General features: G+C 36.8%; 2 protein-coding genes across 3 annotated transcripts in view; one reads left to right on the top strand and one right to left on the bottom strand.

Moving 5' to 3' along the window:
* The window catches only part of LOC134743136 (adult-specific cuticular protein ACP-20-like), a 294,612-nt gene that overhangs the window by 198,155 nt on the left and 76,492 nt on the right, over positions 1–19,965 (top strand). The gene's annotated exons all lie outside the window — the stretch shown is intronic.
* Positions 7,046–19,965, bottom strand: part of LOC134743038 (very long chain fatty acid elongase 7-like) — a 34,068-nt gene continuing 21,148 nt past the window's right edge. For both annotated transcript variants that reach the window (XM_063676313.1, XM_063676312.1), the window contains exons 5-8: positions 19,575–19,737; positions 13,979–14,115; positions 10,928–11,110; positions 7,046–8,006 (exon numbers count right to left, since the gene is read on the bottom strand). In XM_063676313.1, the coding sequence (XP_063532383.1) occupies positions 7,899–8,006; positions 10,928–11,110; positions 13,979–14,115; positions 19,575–19,737 (591 nt within the window). In that variant the 3' untranslated portion in view covers positions 7,046–7,898. The remainder of the gene's footprint in view (positions 8,007–10,927; positions 11,111–13,978; positions 14,116–19,574; positions 19,738–19,965) is intronic.

The following is a 19,965-nucleotide window of genomic DNA, read 5'->3' as shown; positions in this document are numbered from 1 at the left end:
AGACCGAGCTTTAATAGGCTAAAATATGTTTAACCTATTGGTTAACCCAAGTTCCTCTTTCAAGGAAATCCGGACCACTGTGCGTCGTCTATATTTACTATATATAGTACCTATGTTTATTGCTGTAAGTTATAATGGTTGGTCAAATATTAGCCGACCACTATTGACACATCTACGCATGTAAAGGTTAACTCATTGGCAGGGTGTAGTGTAGTGTTTGTTCCACGTTGGCGCATGTGACGGAATGTCAAGTTGAAGCCAAAGTCATGGCCTGTCATGCACTTCTCTTCCTTTATTGGTTAAGATGCGCAATATGGTATTGATATGAATAGTCGGATCAGATAAAATGGTTATTACGTTTATTTTTCAGGACACTTTCTGTTGAGAGGGACAAATAGTGTATGTTGTTTTCTTGTCCCTCTTAGCAGCAAGATAGCAGAAAGTGTCCAGCTAAATGGATGTATTATAATAACCTCTTAAGTTATTCGCTTCGAATCCCTGTTTCGAATACATGTTTGTATGCAAGCAGTGCCGGATTAGCCTTGAAGCAAGAGTAGCAAATGCTGCGGGCCCCGCGCACCAACGTTTTCTGACTATAAAAAAGTATTATTTATATATTAGATTCAGTCACAATTACTAAGAAGAAAATATTTGCATCAAAATCGTCAACTATAATTTTATTTTCCCCTCACTAGCTCGGAAAGTTGTTTTTTATCCTTCAATACAAGCGGGGAAAAACGCGTTTTATCCACTAGTGGGGAAAGTAATTTGACCTTGGATGGAGCGTGTTTAAGTAGCTTGACAGATAACAAAACGTAAATCGTTTATGATAATGATTCGTTCGATATTAATTATCATTAAATAAATGGTTTGAGAATTTGCTACAGGCCCCGCGCTGGCTTAATCCGGCACTGTGCAAAGGTGTAATAATAATAACTTTTTTACTTTTTTGTTTAAGCTTTTTACTTAGGTAGTAAAGTCTCCAATAAGGTTCTAATCTCAACAAGGTCAACAAGGTTCAGATTAAAATTGCTGCAGCATTTCTGTTGTAGCGTTGCTGCTGTGAGTTGCATGGAAACTATGGATGGTATAGAAAGGATGCCAATCTCTTATGGCAGAATCGTTGCTAAAGTGACCGCTTTCAACTTTAAATAATAGTTCCTAATCTCTCCGGTGGCGCTAGTTAGGTTCTGGAACATGAGTATAACCAAGTATAACATGAACCATATAAGGCAACAAATAACCCGACCAAATTACGTAGGTTGTTTTTGGTAGTATTTCGGTGTATGGTGGCGCCGCCTAATTACTGTTTTTTGATGGACACTTTTCATACATAGAGATTTGGCTCCTTTATATAGTCTCCATGATGGAAACGGGCGATGTCACTGTCAAGGCAACAACCGAATGGCGACATGGTTTTTGCTGCAGCGTTACTGATGCAGTGTTGCGGCAGCGGCAAATGGGAGATGTCACCAGCCTCTTTGATGAAATGAGTCACGGATTGAACGTTTCACAATCAACGAAATTTACCAAGGTACATTCGAGTTGCAGCTAAATAAATAAAAAGCTACAGCAGCCGAGCGTTGCTGGTGCAGCTGTGCAGCAGCGGAAAATAATCCTAATTTTTTTTTTGATAAATTAGGTCAAGATTCACACGATATTATAGTCGAATCGCTTTGTGTCTATCACTCTTCCTTGGGTCTCTATTGTTTGACATAATTATGACATTAGTCATAATTTGGTTTTTCTCAGAAACGCGGAACTTTTCAGGATTGCCATAAAACAAACCTAACCTAACCTATCTATAGGATAACCCGAGGAAAATCCTGAAAAGTTAACGGTTTCAGAATTATGACTAATGATAATATGGCAATCATTACATTATGACTCAATAATTATGTCAAACAAAGGGACCCCCTCTTCCATATTAGTGCGACAGTTGCGTTTCGAGTTAACAAATAAGAGTATTTATAAGTAAAAAGGTGCATTTTTTGCGAAAACTTGACTATCCTTTTTTTTAGTTAAGTTCAGCTTGAGGTAGAAATTCCGGCCCCAGAAAACCCGCCTTGATGTACGTGTGAGGTCGAAGGCCGAGCTGCAAGAGGGCGAAACGGAGAATCGGACAATCAACTTTTCCAAGGACTTGCCGTAAGTTTTGATGGCATACTAACTCAAATCATAAAATTAAGTGCAAATCTTATAGCTCCTATACTAGCACAAGGGGAAATTTCCCACAAAATTAAAACAGTCAATAGTAAAACCGTTATATGAAAAAGATGACAAGGTAAAATATGAATAATTTTCGGTCTATAACACTTAAGGATGACTCACGTTAGACCGGGCCGTGTCCGGGCCGGAGCTTCCGGCGCTTACTTTTCTATGACATGACACGTGATGCTTTCCATAGAAAACAAAGCGCCGGAGAATGTAGGTCATTGTTTAAAAAAATTTAGCCTATTGACTATCACTAGACTATACATTTTTGAAATCGCAATACTTGTAACGACCCAGAGATCCTACAAAATGAGTTATGCCAAGATGTAGAATAATTTTGTTATTCTTATTCGTTATTCGTCATTCGAATAAATTTTGCCCATCTCTGGTTGTTGATACATATTTAACGACATCGAGCTTCATCTACCACTACACCTATCTCCGTGTTTAGATATAGGTAAATACCTACCGGTTATGTTAACATAACGACTATACAGCCAGTTCTTATACTAAATTGATCATTAGATTATAAGCTGTGACGCAAATTGAATGGAAATTTATGATGTCGTGTTGGTTACAGATTGATTACCTATAGTTGTATGTAAATTAATTTATTAGCTTCCTAAAAAATGGGTGTAAATATAATTGTCCCAGTGTATAGTCCGACCAGAAATTGTAGAAAATTATTGAGGGCACCACTTCCTACGTAACTGTCACATTTTTGACGTCAAATGCTTAAACATGGCAACAACTTAGTATGTTTTTTTTTTTAGTTTCATTTTATTTAATTTTTACTATTTTATGTCGCACTATAGAATGTTATTCATAATTCAAGGGCCTAAAGTGTTTAGGAATGTTACGATCCTATTGTAGGCGAGAGCGGAACCGAAAGCAAAACTATTAAGAGGATAGTGGACGCCGACCGCTTCTCCATACAAACGTACATCTCATTTTCCTCCCTGGATATTGACATCATGGAATAGTTATTTGTGCAACAAGAGAGGAAAGTTGGTTTTTTTGCGAGTGTTTATTTTGAGTCCCGAGAAAGCGAAAGATTCTATAATTGAAACGGTCAAGCCACATATTTTGACTTAGGTGTAGAGTTTGTGAAGATATGGCTTGTAGCACGCCTGTAGAGTTAGGGCGTGTAGAGTTAGAAGCTTGGCTCTACATTTTTTTAAATTACAATTTAGAAGGAGCCTTTATCATTGAGACATGTCGGCTACATGACATCTAATATCTCTTTACAGTACGAGCCATATATAATCTCGTCTTGGCAACATTTTACATGAAAATGTTTTTGGTGGGATTAGGTAGGTAGTTGTATATGCGAATACCACATAATATGCTGGATGTAGCAATGTTAAAGTAGACAGGATTTTGAGCTTTATTACAAACGAATGAGGTATTTTATTTTATAAATATATATGTACATACGTGTCGTCAGCTCCAACAATATATCCCTGATCGGCCATAATTGAGGTTAAAATTAATAATCGTTACAGTAATATTCTCAATAAGGTACGTAATCCGAAACGACTGGTTTTTTTTAAATAGATAATGGAAAATGCAATTAAGTACAGTTTGCTATTGACGTACGTACGTTTACTGGTTGGTAAGTACTTACCTTCGTGTTACAGGCACTAAAAAATAACTATCTACCTACATTATAAGTACCCATATGTAGGTAGATAGGTATGTATTTTGTATGTATAATTATGTATAATTTCGTTAAGTATATAACCTGTAGCAAACTAAGAAATCCATGCTAATGCTCCAATAAATTAATTAATTTAAATAAGCTTTGACGTCAACGGGATGTTTGGTTTCTACTCAAATTAAATCAAGTATGTAGATTCGATTGGTGTAAGTATGTACATATACTTACCCGAATTATTTACCAGGTTCACATTGACACCGTGAAGTGACGTGTGGTGATAAGTGTACCGTATTTCAACTTATTAGAATTTACGTACCAACATTGGAATTTGGGGAGCTGTTTTTACATATCATATAAGTAGGTAGTTACCTTTTTATTTATTTGTGCGCAAATTTGATTATAATTAGCGTTAAAGAATGACGCTATTGACGACGTAGTCAGGGACGATACAAGTAGATATCAAGTACAGTCAGATGCAATAGTAGGTCAGGTATCTCGGTCAGATCCATGCGTTAAGAGGTGTCTGCTACTTAATAGTTTTATAAATTAAGCTAGCGACCTGCCCCGGCTTCGCGCAGGTTACACAAAACGTTTATAAATTATACACTAAAACCTTCCTCAAGAATTACTTTATTGATAGGTGAAAACGGCATCAAAATCCGTTGCGTAGCATACATAGGGACAGACAGACAGCGTAAAGCGACTTTGTTTTATACTATGTAGTGATGCAGAGTTATGTAGGTAAGTATGTATGTATGTTTACAAACAAATTTTGACGACCGGTCTGGCCTAGTGGGTAGTGACCTAGTGACTCTGCCTGTGAAGCCGACGGTCTTGGGTTCGAATCCCGGTGAGGGCATTTATTTGCGTGATGACCCAGATATTTGTTCCTGAGTCATGGGTGTTTTCTATGTATTTAAGTATTTATATATTATTTTATATACATATCGTTGTCCGAGTACCCACAACACAACCCTTCTTGAGCTTACCGTGGGGCTTAGACAATTTGTGTAAAAATGTCCTATAATATGTATTATTTGGAGGATCCGAAATCCCCTTTTCATACAAACGTAGTCCTCATTTTCTTCTCTGGATATTAACATTATTGGAAATATTTTGACACAGTTTGTTGTATATCAATTACAACTATGCCCCTACGTTAGATTTTTATCGTTTTTTTTTTATAAAAGTTAGCATTTAAAAATTTGTATGACATCTGTATTTTGCTCCTAATTTTTCCAATAAACAAAAAATCGCAAAAAGCCAAACGTAGGGGCATGGGGCAGCTATGGTAAATATACATCTAATTATGTAAAAATATTTTCCATAATGTCAATATCCAGAGAGGAAAACGTAGTCCGTTTGTATAGAGAAGCGGCCGGCCCTTTTCCTCTTAAAGTGAAACTTGAGGTGTGGCAGTAATTTCTAAAGTTCGTAGCTAGATAATGATAACATATAGGTAGATGTACCTAAGCATGCCAATCGCCTCGTGCAGAGTTAAAGTAAACACAATACAGTGTTTTGATGTTAAAAAAAGTGAAAAATTCCAAAAATCGAATGCAGAACTTTTGTAACCTACCGTCATTCAATTACTCCGCGCTCCGCGCTGGACCCGGTGATATATGGCGTCAAATTCATAGTAGGTATTTATCCAAAGTACTAGAAGTTGTCCATTTTCACGACAGACTTGTCCCCTACCCATATTAAAATCTCGGTTCTAAATCGAGCGACGAAGCCACAAAAAACGTAACTTTCAACAACTTAAAATTTTTAAAAATACACGTGCAATAGGTGCAATAATAATTATTTCAACACACTTGCTCAAAAAGGTTTACCAACAATTGTTGACATCGATACATTAATAATAATCCTAGATATTAAACAAGCGTGCTCTTTCAGTGTATTATTCCACTCGTGCTTTTTCATTATATCATCCGACTGAGTTAAGAAGGTAACTGATTGCTATAATATGCATGGAAAGGGAGCCTTCTTTAATTGGTCAGACTGGCGGGCACCGGCGCGCCCGACCGCCTGCGCCGCCCGCGGCCGGGGCGAGGGGCTGCCGGCAGTATGACAGATGCAACACACAATACTAACTGTTTTAACTATTAAAATTTGATTAATATGAGTTTCTTTTTTTTCTCGCAAGTGTGTTGAAAAACGTCGTATGAAACGCGTGTGCATTGGTCATTACATACAGCTCGCTTACAGCTCGCGCGCACAATATCGCCTCGTGTGTAATGACCAACTTAGCACACTTGTATCATAATGTACTATAAAAGTTCTACCCTAAACGTGGTGCCCTAAGCACGTGCTTATTTGGCTGTTTGGTCAATCCGGCACTGAATGATATTCAGTACGGTACTGAATCTCGTTATAACCCGCTGGTTAATAATGAGATTTGAATTCGTATGAAAACCTACCAGCAATAATACTTACTTTAGGTGAGGTTTGCATTATATCATGTGGAGTGAAAATTATTTTAGTTTACTAATTTTATAAAGACGGCATTGTAGTATATGTTAAACATTTACTAGGCAATGAATAAGTTTATGCTCAGAAGTAACCTACGCAAAATACAAATTTAGCAGCGACTCGGTCAAGTAAACGGCCACATTATGTATTTCTCAAGACCCTAATAATCATCTGCAATGCTATGCAGATTATAGCAGCCTTGCCGGCAAAGTTCATGTGGAAATTGGCGCCCGTCGGACCCGAGGCTAGGTAGTTAGTCGGTTAGCTAACAACTATTTAAGTATCGATAATTTGGTTTTCGGTATGTTTACTGTTTGTTTTTTGCCATTGAATATGGATCACCAATCCTGAGTGGTGATGACGAGTCCATACTAGGACTATTTACTATGCATTTTTATCGGTAAAATGGGATAAAATGGATGCTTCATTGCGTCTAATAAAGGTGTTGGCAGGAGAGTGGATGTGAATAATTAAACACAACTACATAGAGTACTACTCGTAAAAACATAAATGTACTATATTGACAAAATTTGTTGATTAATTTTGCACTTCGTTATTCAACTTGATATCTGTACAAAAAAATGAACACTAATTTTAAAATTTTGCTGTAATTAGATGACAGTTTGTCAATTCTGCAGTCTGTTGCCGATACCTATAGCTAGTGTGGTAGGGGTAATCGATGAAACAAGAGAAAAATACTGTAAACTTCTTTATTAAAATAATAAATAGAATAGCAAAACAGTGAATACGCAGTATCATTTGAGCATATCTGTCGCGACAAGCAACCGGCACTTCACATTGCACAACATTCAAAGCATTAATACACCAAAACATGATACAAAATAATAATTAAGTTTAGTCGGCGATTCATCGCCCGCGCACACATCCACATAACCTACCCGCGGCCCCTGCCGCAGCGCCGCTGCTCCCGTACGTCGTACTCGCGAACAAGTACAATATTAATGTCACAACTTAAATGCAATCTATACAGTATTCACACAGACCCGACACATTGTGTCGATTCATATACTTGTTCATTTTTTGGTATTAACAATAGACATCATATACGTGAAAGAAACTACGAAAATACATTTCATTCAGAAAATGCCGAAATAATATGGACACTGGACACCTTACAGAACTTTATGGTAACGTATTTCAGTTATTCGCATTATGGACTACCTAAGCGATAAAATAATATTTACAAACAATCCACTACCCTCCTCAAAACGTAAGATGAGACCCGAACGTTACAAAAACATTATTATTTACAGTGACGATAATACACAATGCCCGTCCACGATATCGCGAAAAAATCAAAGTAAGATCTACAATTGTGACTAAAAATTACAGACCACACCTCATTAAACATCCTACATCTCGCCGAATCTATAACAAACCATATAATACATTTGGAATATAGTTCTGTACTTAGATAAATTACAAGGCATTCGAGTTGCGGTGAGTTTGTGCATTAAGAAAGTTTCGTGTAACATGTCTGCAGTGCTGTGCAGGCTGTACTGGCTGTAGCGTGTAGCGGTAGCGGGCACTATGAGACGGGCCGCCGCCGCACGAAGGCGTCCGCGGCCGACGACGCGTACGCGCTCGGCACCTGCGAGCCCTCCTTGTACCCGCGCGTCGCGCCCACCTCCACCGCCTGCAACAAACGGAACAAACAATGTCAAACCGACCGCGAGCCTGTTCCAGTACCCACCCAGTACCCAGTACCCAGTACCGCGCGTGCAGCGTGCACCTATACTATACTAGCGACTCTTATTGAACTCTAGTCTAGGTAATAAGGGTGACAGCTGACTGGTAGCTACACCCACCAAAAGAAAATGAGTGGGTTGGCAAATTGTTGTTTCTGAAGCATAGGCAGACACAAAACATACTGTCTGTTTTCTTCGTTAAGCATTTCCTAAAACCCATCTTATAGGGCCATTTTTACCCGTTTATTTGGACAGCCACGGTGCATTTTAAATAACTAAGTAATTGTTGATTATTGATTAACAATTACTTCCCTACTATATCAAAAACGCGAAAGTAACTGTCTGTCTGTTACCTTTTCACGCTTAATCAACTGAACCGATATTAAATGAAATATGGGTCATTTTACATCATCTTATTCCACACAATAGCCTCTAGTTGTAAATTGACGTAAATCGATAAATTAATTCTCTCCCTACGTGGAAACAATGTAGAACTTAGCGCCGCGCTGGAAGTCGCCAGCAACATGCTGAGGTGAGACCATTTCGTGGCACTTTTTCTTCCTGTTTCTCTGCTTATAATTTTCTTCCCCCTTGTACCAATAAAGCTACATCTTAATGGAAGAGCGGTGTCTCTTGACGCAAGTATCTCAATACTTAAAAGCTGAACGACATACTAATTAAAATAAAACTGCAGACACGTGTATAGACACGCGTGATCCTTTTTATTTCCTCGTACTCAGAAATGAAATTAAAATTACTATGGAATAACTATTCCCGAACGTTTCTCCCATGCTTTAAGGATGACTCACGGGCCGTGCCCGGGCGGAGGAGGCGTCCGACATGTAATTTTCTATGACGGCTGATCGGTGATCACGTGGTGCTTTCTTTCCATAGAAAACGAAGCGCCGGAAGCTCCGGCCCGGCCCCGGCCCGGTCTAGCGTGAGTCATCCTTTAGTCCGCTTCCCAGTCACTTAGTGAATTGACAAGTAAACAATCGAACGAGAAAAATCCTGGTATAGCTTCCTGCCCTGTTTTAGTCTTTTGGCAATTATAGGTCAATAAAAAGAGTAGTTAATTGATACTATCAATGGTTTTAATCGCTCATAAGTGCAAGTCGGAGATGCGCAGTAAGCGCACTGATATAACTTCTGTATGTAAATATACATCCGTTTAATTTAGCAAAATCCAATTCGATAAAAACATATTCCCATTCTAACTTAGTTTTAAGCCACATTTTTGACGATTCCGATTGGCGTTTCTCGATTGAGATTGTCATCTTTGCTACTACCAATGAGTTCGCACAGTATCCACTAACTAGTCTAGTTTTGTCAGTTCATCTTGCAACTTCAATTAAACCCAGTTGCACCAACCAGAATTCGCGGAGTGACCAACGTCACTCAGCAGTGAACTATGAAACTTTCCACACGGCAAAATTTTGCGAACGCTTTAAGGGTGACAGACGGTTTCGTGCAACTCACCCTATGTCTTGCACCACACACATTAATGCTATGCTATTCGGGTAGTTCTGTGTCAAGTTTTTGACACCCGTTAGGTTAGAGACAAGTCGAGCATAAAAGATGCAGACAGTTCAACGGCGTGTTGCAACTTGGGCATAACATTAACAAACTTCGTTTAGCATGACACATCGAATCGCGTCCGAAAGTAGTATCTCCGGGCAGTCGCGGCCTTGAGGCTTTAAGTCATTTCGCAAGACGGTATTCCGCGCAAGTCTTTACACTTTTACAAAACACACTACTTTTAAATGGTTATGGACTTAACGACCAAAATGGAGTAGCTCACCACCATCAATGTCAGTGTACCTAATATTAGGAAATATAATAAAGGCCGTTCCATCGGTTTGCCGCTGTCACTGTCACATTTCGCAAGAAAAAACGGGAAAGATCATGCGCGCCAAGTATCCATTTTGATCGAATTTTGTCGATTTTTATTTATTTTCAAAACGTTACCTTACAATATCGAAACTCGAAAGCTATGAAATTATTATTTAAGTTAAGATTGTTTTTTCTTCTTTTTTTGTTTATAGTATCAGATAATAAATAACCAAGTAAAGTTTGATTAAAAATCCGAGTTAGAGGTTACTTTGGGAATTAATTGTATCGAGCGACGTGTCATAATTCGTGTATCGGAAGCTATGTTATTAAAGATAATATAAAATAAAACTATGAAAACGGATTATATCGCGTATATTGAATTTATAATACATCCCGACGTTTAGCCATAGTTTATTTTTATCGCGTATATATATATATCTTTACTCGAAAAATAATTATAGTGTATAACAAGCCTTATGAACCGATTTTGCATGTACAACCAGCCTTAAAGTTTGTAGTCTATGATTGTTCATTATTTTAGTATGTGGGTATTTTTGCATTTTGTAATTTTTCCTCAGTCACCCGTTGACCACGAACGCTGTAAAGAGTTCGAAACGTCGGGATGTATTATAAATTCAATATACGCGATATAATCCGTTTTCATAGTTTTATTTCATGAGTAACTATCGCGGTAACCGAAGACAATATTAAAGATAATATAGTCAAGAATTACATATATTTTTTCCACGTCTACGAATATCAACGCCTCTTAGAAAAACATGATCATATAAGGAGATTTGTCTGTGACTGAGTCTTGTTAATTGATAAATTCGAACAGAAAAACTAGGAAGTATTTTTCCATCAATAAAGCAGAGAGAACAGGCATATAAGTTTTGTTACATTGTTGACAACTAAGGCAACCAATTAAAATAGTGGTTGACGAATAGGTAGGTAATGTTATGAAACTCGCAGGCGAGTTCTCCCACTGTCTAAATAACCCTTTAGGTTTAAGATACTGTTTGTATGTTAAGCTTACCATACAAAGTCCATCGGCGCGTTTCTGCACCTTCTGCGTGTATCTCGCCTTGTAGAAGTCGCTGAAGAGGAACAGGAACAGGAAGCCGTGCATGGCGATCCAGTAGACGAACACGTGCGGGTACTGGCACGACGGCCGGAACAGGACCTGCAGCTGGTGAGTGAAGATCATCACGAACTGGACCTGCAAACAATAACGTGCTCCGTTGTAATAAGGTTCATTGTTCAACAACGGTGCTTGGTGGGAGACAAGCTGAGTGCCTCATATGTTTAAAGGCCCATGGAACATTACAATGCACAACATTCATCACACATATCACATCTGTAAAATTTAGACAGGCAACTATACACATACTCCAATTTGTCCAATCTTGTCAAACAAATAGTTGCCTCGTGTGGAGGGTGATATGATAGCACATACTGTCGGTTTAGCAGGTAGCATAACAAAAGAAATTCTAAATCTAGACTCGAAATACACTAGCAAATACAATGTATGGTGGGCGTTACGCAGAGTACGGAATGAGAAAATAAGTTGTGAATTGTAAAATTGTTATTTTAAGTGCTGGCACTGCTGCCAGCTAGCTCCGTGCTGATTATACATTACAATAGTTACGGTTACAATAATCGATTAGATTTAATAGATATGGCGATGCGGGGTGGGATATTCGAGTAGTTTTTATAGGTTACTTTAGTTTTATTTATAGTTAAGGTTTTTTTTTATAGATTATTTTTAGTTCTTAGGTATATTTTAAGTATTGTATTTTTTTGGTGTTAAATAAAGTAATTCTCATTATTTATCTACTAGATTGGTTAAAACGTTATATACGTAATACATAAATTGGTTGATGAATTATTAACCTATAAATTAAAACAAACATACACATTGAAATACATACCTACAACTAATATCTATTCAATCACACACCTGTTGTTTTTACATTGTCACAAAATATATCTATTGCCGTTCTAATATGAATATGACAATGAAAGCGAAACCAGTTCCTCTAAACAAGTTATCTTCCTATCGCAGATTACTAAGTTACTAACTAACGTACTTACCACTACACGGAGCATAATAGAAAAACACGCTTCTTCTAACATAAATATTTGTATCTTGTTTGTATGTAGGTGCCTACATGTAAAATACTACGATGCAAGCCGTACAGTTTTTGCATCGTACTCCATTTTGTTTAATTTTTTTACTGTCGCATAAAGCTATTAGGATCTCTTAGACAATGCTGCTTGCGGCGGCAGAATGCTTTATTCCGACCATTATTATGGCTACTAAACGCGAGTAGTGTTTATATGACGCTAGCTTTTGCCTGCGACTTCGTCTGCGTGAAGTTAGTAATTTGGGTAGCTTTTTTTTAGCCAATCCGCTTTTTATCGATTTCCCCTACAAAATTCCACCACCGTTTTCACCCCCTTAAAGGATGATTTCTGGGATAAAATCTACCCTATGTCCTTTCCCGGGACTCAAACTATCTCTATACCAAATTACAACTAAATCGGTTCAGCGGTTTAAGCGTGAAGAGGTAACAGAAAGACAGACACACTTTCGCATTTACAATATTAGTATGGATTAAGGGCCGGTTGCATCAACCACAGGTTTCAGCTAACTTCCCGTCCAATAAAATTTAGCGAACGGTTTGGTGCAATGCAACCGGCCCTTAATGTGTGGTCTATTGGAAGGTAATCTGTGAATACCATACAAGTGGAAACTTCAGGGCTATGCAAATGTGACATGGACGCAAGTAACCTTTACACGTGTTAGGGCTAGGCAATGCTTGACGTAGGCGTTAAACGATTTAACCATACACATACACATTTCGTATACCTATATCAACGTCTGAATATGTACGGTTAAGGAATTTAATTTCTGCGCCACATCCTACCTTGTCACAGTGGCAATACCATGAAACTAGCGGCTTTCGTACTGATTGTCAATGCCACAAGGTACGAAGTGGCACAAAAATCAAATTCCTTGTACCTTATCGCGTAAAACTGTATCGCGATTTGTATTAATCACAATAAAGGCATGTAACAATTAATAAAAAAAAATCATACAGAATACAGAACTTTATTGGTAAAAGCAAACTTTACAGGTCACAAATGGGGGTATGAAATGGGGAAAATTATATTACATAGTTATAGGCAAAATAACTTGTTAACCAATTCCCATCGAGGTCGTTTCACAAGGAGAGCAACGCAAGTCGTCATTATATTGCGTTTTCCTTTTATTCATGATGCAAATTGAAATGAACGATGTTCTGACTATAATAAACATTGTTTAATCGAGTCAGTATAATAATAGAAATGCCGATGGGGCGGTCTAAAAGTGTAATATTCTTCTAATCTGACTCAAGCTATATATATATATATATATATATATATATATATATCTCCTACTTTTCTTGTGCGGTTGGTAAAGTTGCGCGGTGATTTTCTAGTAGTAGTAGCTGAGTTTTAGAAATAAATGGCAAGCTCGGCCGAATTGCACCTTCCCATACAAACGTAGTTCTGCTCTCATTTTAAAACTACGTGTTGGATTGTAATGAACCTTTGCACATACAATGACATGAGGTATATCTAGGTCTGTAATTAGTTCATAAAACAAACGAAATATAGCAAAAACAAGTTTTGCATGAAAAACTTAAATTTCGCTGTATTTTTTTTTAACTATGGTATCTGAAGCTACATAAACTAATGACAGACATAGATATACCTTATCCTATTGTAAGTACAAAGTTTCAGAGCAATCTAGGTAGTCGTTTTAAAATGAGAGCGGAACTACGTTTGTACGGAGAACCGAGCCTGCCGGGGGCCCTTAATATTCCAAGCCTTCTACCAGATCAGACCATAATAATAACTTCTTACCAGCCGCCTCAGTTACCTAATCGGTAGACCTTTAATAGATCCACCCACTTACCTTGTATTTATAGGATCTGGGTTGTCATTGTTTAAAATTGTCTTTGACGTAGATAGATGCAATTGCGTCAAGTTATTACTAGGGGTTAAACTAAAATGTTTATAAACAATAAATATGACATACCATCTGGAAAGCGGTGAGGTACTTCTTCCACCAGATGTACTTCTGATACTTGGGTCCCATGGCTGACACCATGTAGTAGAAGTACATGACGATATGTACGAACGTGTTGAGCAACGCGAAGAATGTGCTGTGGCCGCCTGTACAAAAGAAAACAATATTTAAAACTTTTCAAACTCTAGGAACATGCTGGCACGCTTAATATAATTTAAAATTAATTTAAATCTTTATAAAATAACATGGCAAGGCAGAATTTTGATGCTATGGAATTTTAAAAAACCGGCCAAGTGCGATTCGGACTCGCCCACCGAGGGTTCCGTACTTTTTAGTATTTGTTGTTATAGCGGCAACAGAAATAAATCATCTGTGAAAATTTCAACTGTCTAGCTACCACGGTTCATGAGATACAGCCTGGTGACAGACAGACAGACGGGCTGACGGACAGAGGAGTCTTAGTAATAGGGTCCCGTTTTTCTCTTTGGGTACGGAACCCTAAAAACAACATATTGAATAACGCTACTGGATTAAAGGTTAATATGTATCGATTTAATGCTAATTCCCTAGTGTCTTGGAGGAAGTAATAAATAATGCATCTGATCTTAATAAGGATAAAATTATATTGCGTTGAGATCTTCCTTGAATTGAAGTTAATAGTTGGTTAACGTTTATGTATTCATTTCATAAATGTATAAATTCGATATATTGCATTAGTTTTGACTACTTTTATAAGTAGTTGGAGATTTCGTGTCACGGTATAGATCAAGAAAAATGTTTAATGAGGGCTACCGTTTTTGTGCTCGCCGTTTGGCGCCACTGTAGATTTAAAAAAAATTAGAAAAACAGATCTCAAAAAAAATTCTATGCTTATTTTTATAAAATCAATAGTTACGTTCTAATATACACAAAGGTATTTAAACGTCTAAATGTGTAATTTTATCAACCTGTTTAATTTTGCGTATATTTTACTTGGCACTTCTTTTAAACCACTAACATTTATTGAGCTATATCTATTGCTTACCATGATTAATCAAAGATGGACAAAGATTTACCACAATTATGAATAAGGAGTGAAAATTTCCGATAAAAAAGCTTGAAACCCCCCAAACTTCTATGCATTTGACATTTTGAAAGACCTCCATTTACACTAGCGCCCCTAGCGTCGAAATTAAACGCGGTAGCCCTCATTGTGTTTCCAAACATAAATTACCGTGTGTGATAAACAAAACAGTGTTAACCCGCGGGGATCCAATTGAAAGGGATTGCGCATTACATAAGATAAAACAATTCGACTGGTTAATTAGTAGAGCGTTCAGCCGTCTTCATGCCTTGTTACAGTTACACTACCGTTGCATCATTATAATTACGATTAAATTTAACTAATTTATTTAAAGTAAAATGTTTAGGTATTAGCTTTATATTTGTCACTCCAGTATAAAAAGTAAATAGACTACAGTGCAATTAAGATTTCTTTTGTTACGTATAGTTGTAATCTGCCAACCGTGAGAGAATAGTATCGATATCGGTGTCCACATAACGAATTCTAAGATTGCAATTTTTTCATACAACTACCAGACTTATGATGTGATATTGATATTTATCTACTATTATAGAAATCAATCAGGTAAGAATTAATTTCAAAATATAAAATTAATAATAACTAAAACTATGTTTAACTAAAATACAATATGACTAAATATAAGCTAACTAAATTAAATCTAATAAAATCAGGAACGTAAATGAGAATAAAGAAAAAAAAACCAACCTACTATATACTTGGTTTACTTTAAGAAAAATTACTCTAGCCGGCAGGCTAAGTTACAAGGCGAAGTTACAGAATTAAAGTGGCGGAGACACCAAAATAAAATAAAAACCAGAAGAGTACCTCTCTATGCAAGTGCCTAGCTGCCTTATTTGTATAAAACTCAAACTCCTACTGAATTCCACAGTAAACAGAGATTTGCGTATTTGCTTAATTTGAATAGTTCACGTGTCATAGAACTTAATTCATTGCGTCAAACGGTGACTTGTCTAATTGATAGGGTTCAGTGTCACAAAAAACAATGCTTGTTCTTTTAATGCTATTAATAAAAGAAAAATAGTAGGTAATCATAAGGAAACCATTGTTTATGACATTTACATGACATAATGGTATTTGAGTAAGATAATCGATTGAGATGTATTTATAACAATACATGTGCTAACACGGGGAATGAATACTAGTGATGTAGCAAAATATTTTAACCACAAAAAATATATCGATGTTACTGTCAACAATAATCATACTATACTTTTTAGTTTGTTAATGTTTTTATTTTTAAATGGTGAAAAACATTTTTTATTTATGTTGAACAACATCTAGATGTTGACATTACATCGGTATACTTGAATTATCTTAAAATCATAATATGTAAATCGATATCACGTCTGATATTGGGGCGGTTTTATAGTAATCGAGGATTTTTCAGTGACCACATGTAAAAATATATATCGACATCTTTTTAATGGACATCAAATCCCTAGAACGTGCCCCGAGTTAGCACGTTTATAACCAAAATAAGTTAAGATTTTACAAAAAAAAAAAAATTACAATAATAACTATGCCATTCAATTTCCATTAATGTACAGTCGCCATCAGATATATCGGAGCGGCCAAGGTGCTCAAAAATATCTGAACACGCACTCTAACGCCTTGACAATAGACGCGTGTTCAGATATTTGTGAGAGCCTCGGCCGCTCCGATATATCTGATGGCGACTGTACTTAGCCATACCCCGAAGTTAACGGAGTTTAAAAAAAAACACCGTGTAACACGTCTATGGACACTTGGTCAAGTGTGAGAAGTTGAATGAAATGTAACATGATGGTGCCAACAAAAAGAGTAAAATGACCACCACCCATCCATATTTTTCAATGTGTCCGCTTATATCAAAAATATTGACTGTGATCATTATTCAAAATGACGTCCGCTTATTATTCTACAAGTATGTTGTCACGTAGACTATGCTAACTGAACGAATAAGTAACACAGTGGTCATAATTCATTGTTTGTCAAATTCAATATAAACTAACTTTAATTATAAAACGGTACAGTAAAGGTATGTTCCGGGTATGAATTTACTTTTGTGAAAATAAAACGTAGAAAGGTTATGTGTAGTGGAAAAAACACATCGGAAAACGATCCTAATGAAACAGTTTCTAAACTAGCTGACGCAACGGGAGTTTATTTATATGATATTTAAATCTTAAAGTTTTAATTCCTGATTATTCCTTAATTAGAACATTGGACAACAAAAGACATAAACGGCGAAGTAGTCGCGGGGTAAACAGCACCGTGCAGCCAAACCCATATTATTCGAACATAAAGCATTATAACGCGCTATGCAGTCAGATGTGCACTACATAATTATTTTCCATCGTATTTTCACGGAAACTTAAGAACGTGTCTTGCTATTTCAGTCACTCTCGGTACAAAACGTACTGCCATTTGACTGAACTAGCATGGCAAATACGAACTTTTCCAAGAAAATTTTGGCCGGATATTCGGCATGACCGTCGGCCGAATATCCGGTATCCGGTCGCCGAATATTCGGCCGTAGAAACATTTTGAGTATTGCCGGTGCGCGTCGTGCAGGTTTTGACCTTTTTTCGTAGGGAACGTTCGCGCGGACTCATTTCTAGGTTCGAAACGAGTTTTATCATGTTATTACGGAGTAACTTCGTTTACAGTACACGTGCGCTCGCGTATTTTGCTATAACCAAATAATACGTTGGATGTGTTACGCGAATGTTACATGTGAATTTTTAAATTATTTGTATACCCCAAAATCAAGCAAAGTAACTATCCGGTATCCGGCCGGATAGTGCGTCACTATCTGGTATCCGGCCCGATATTAAAATAAGGGCCGGATAGGGCGGATACCGGATAGTAACCGAATATCCGGTGCATCTGTATAAAAAATACATAATAAATAATGCAAAAATGAAGAATAAATTAATAAGGTATTGTGTTATCGTAATAATGATAAATTAACAATTAATTAAGTTTTCAAGTAGCCGTATTGTTTTTCTGCTCGCTATTGTGTATATATTCATTTTTAGCTTGTGTTTATTTAACCTGCCCTTCTGAATGCCCCGACAACCAGTACAGTTTCAGTAACAAAGCGGTTATATAACGAAATTAACCATGACCGCGAGAGCCCAGCGATGGCCGAGTTGCGTAGCCTGCTTAATTCATCGAACAGCGGTTAATCACCAGTAAGTACGATGACTCACGTGACATCGTTTTAGAAAGCGCTGATGCATCAGTCTTGCATTCGGCCTTCCACTGAAATAATTCGTCGGAAACGTTTAGATGTTTTTTATTGCATACAAATTAATCTATATATGCGATCACATTACAATTGGTTGGTTAATCTGTGTTCTTGTATTTTACTCGTGAGAGAAACTATAACGATCATAAAACAAAGTAAGTATATTATCTTACTAATATTATAAGTGGGAAAGAACACCCAGAAACATCGGAACGCATTTGATGAAACTTGGTGCACAATAAAAAGGCATCCTATGTTATGGTTTTCATTAAAACATCAATCAACCCCGTTCCTCGCGATAAGTTATTAATTTATTACCATAATGTTTTTATTCCAGCTACCTACTTTTGAATGACTGCTGTCGCCACAGTATAATTTTACATTATGTTATAAATGTTCATTATTCTACCAATATTCATTGAAAATAGTCGAATTTCTCAGTTTCACGGCGATGTTTCGTTTTTAAGACTTGTTGACACCGTATGTCATTGATTATAATAATTCATTGTTTTCTACAACTATGTGCTAGTTCTAAGCATTGTTATTTTTTCTATTAAGTAGTTTGCAAAAATCTGCTCCACCCATGCTTTGACAATACAATTCCTAATTAGAATTTACTTGTTGACGCAGAACAAAAACTTTACGTCAGATTTCGCTACTGAGAAAATGCCAACGAACAGTATTACAAGTAAAAAACTTAATGTCTGTGTATTAGTTGCGTGCAGTTTAAAAAATGCATGTCGTAAATTACACAATACTTAACAATAGTCGGGTCTCTTATTTATCTTATATTTTATAGGTACGTCTAAAATGGAATAAAATATTTGTTAAATTAAGAAATCGTCTAAAACATATTAAAATAATAATAAAAAAATTAGGCAAAATAAAATTTGTTTTTATCACAAGGTACAACTGGCTACGCTAACTACCATACCATACCATATCTGCTAACTACCATAATTCACGCTAATAAACGATATTCTATTCTATTCTATACGCTACGTGCGCCAACCGCGCGCGCTGGGTAGGTGGGGTAGGGCGCGTGTGTGAACTTACAACCCAAAGAAAAAAATTGGAATGGAAAATTGAGTGTTAATATTATAACTATCTGTCAATTAGTTATATGTATTTCAAATAGACATGCCCCGCTGTGAGAACTTGCCACGCAAAGGCTCCATCATATTATTTTAATTCGCTATGTATTTGTTCACGATTTCTCAATGGGAAAGTTTACTTTACAGGGCAAAAATGAACGGTTTCACGGTATGGGAGTATGTTGTGTTATTTACCTGGAGCGAATTTAAGGCCCATCCACACTGAAAAGGGCATGATGCCGTGGTGTATCACATGCAGCGTGGAAGCCTGCTCGTTCTTCTTGCGCAGAATGAAGAACAGCGTGTCGAAGAACTCTGTGAACTTGCTGAAGTAGTACCACCAGCACGTGGCTGCCATCTACAAAACACGTCACACATTAATTCCACACAACCTTGACACAAGCTTTTTTGATGGTATGGTAATTTATGAATACTAAATTATTTATGTCATAAAGAAGATTAACGTTACCACGCAAATCTTATTGGATATAAAGGACAGATGCATTTAAATTAATTATATGATGTTCTATCTTAATTAAACCAGTAATGACGACCCCGATTATCACTGACATTACGCATAAAACGT

Source organism: Cydia strobilella, chromosome 7 (assembly GCF_947568885.1).
Source record: "Cydia strobilella chromosome 7, ilCydStro3.1, whole genome shotgun sequence".
NCBI classification, from domain to species: Eukaryota; Metazoa; Arthropoda; class Insecta; order Lepidoptera; family Tortricidae; genus Cydia; species Cydia strobilella.
Note: the sequence above shows the minus strand (reverse complement) of the source record. Positions and strands in the feature narration are given on the sequence as shown.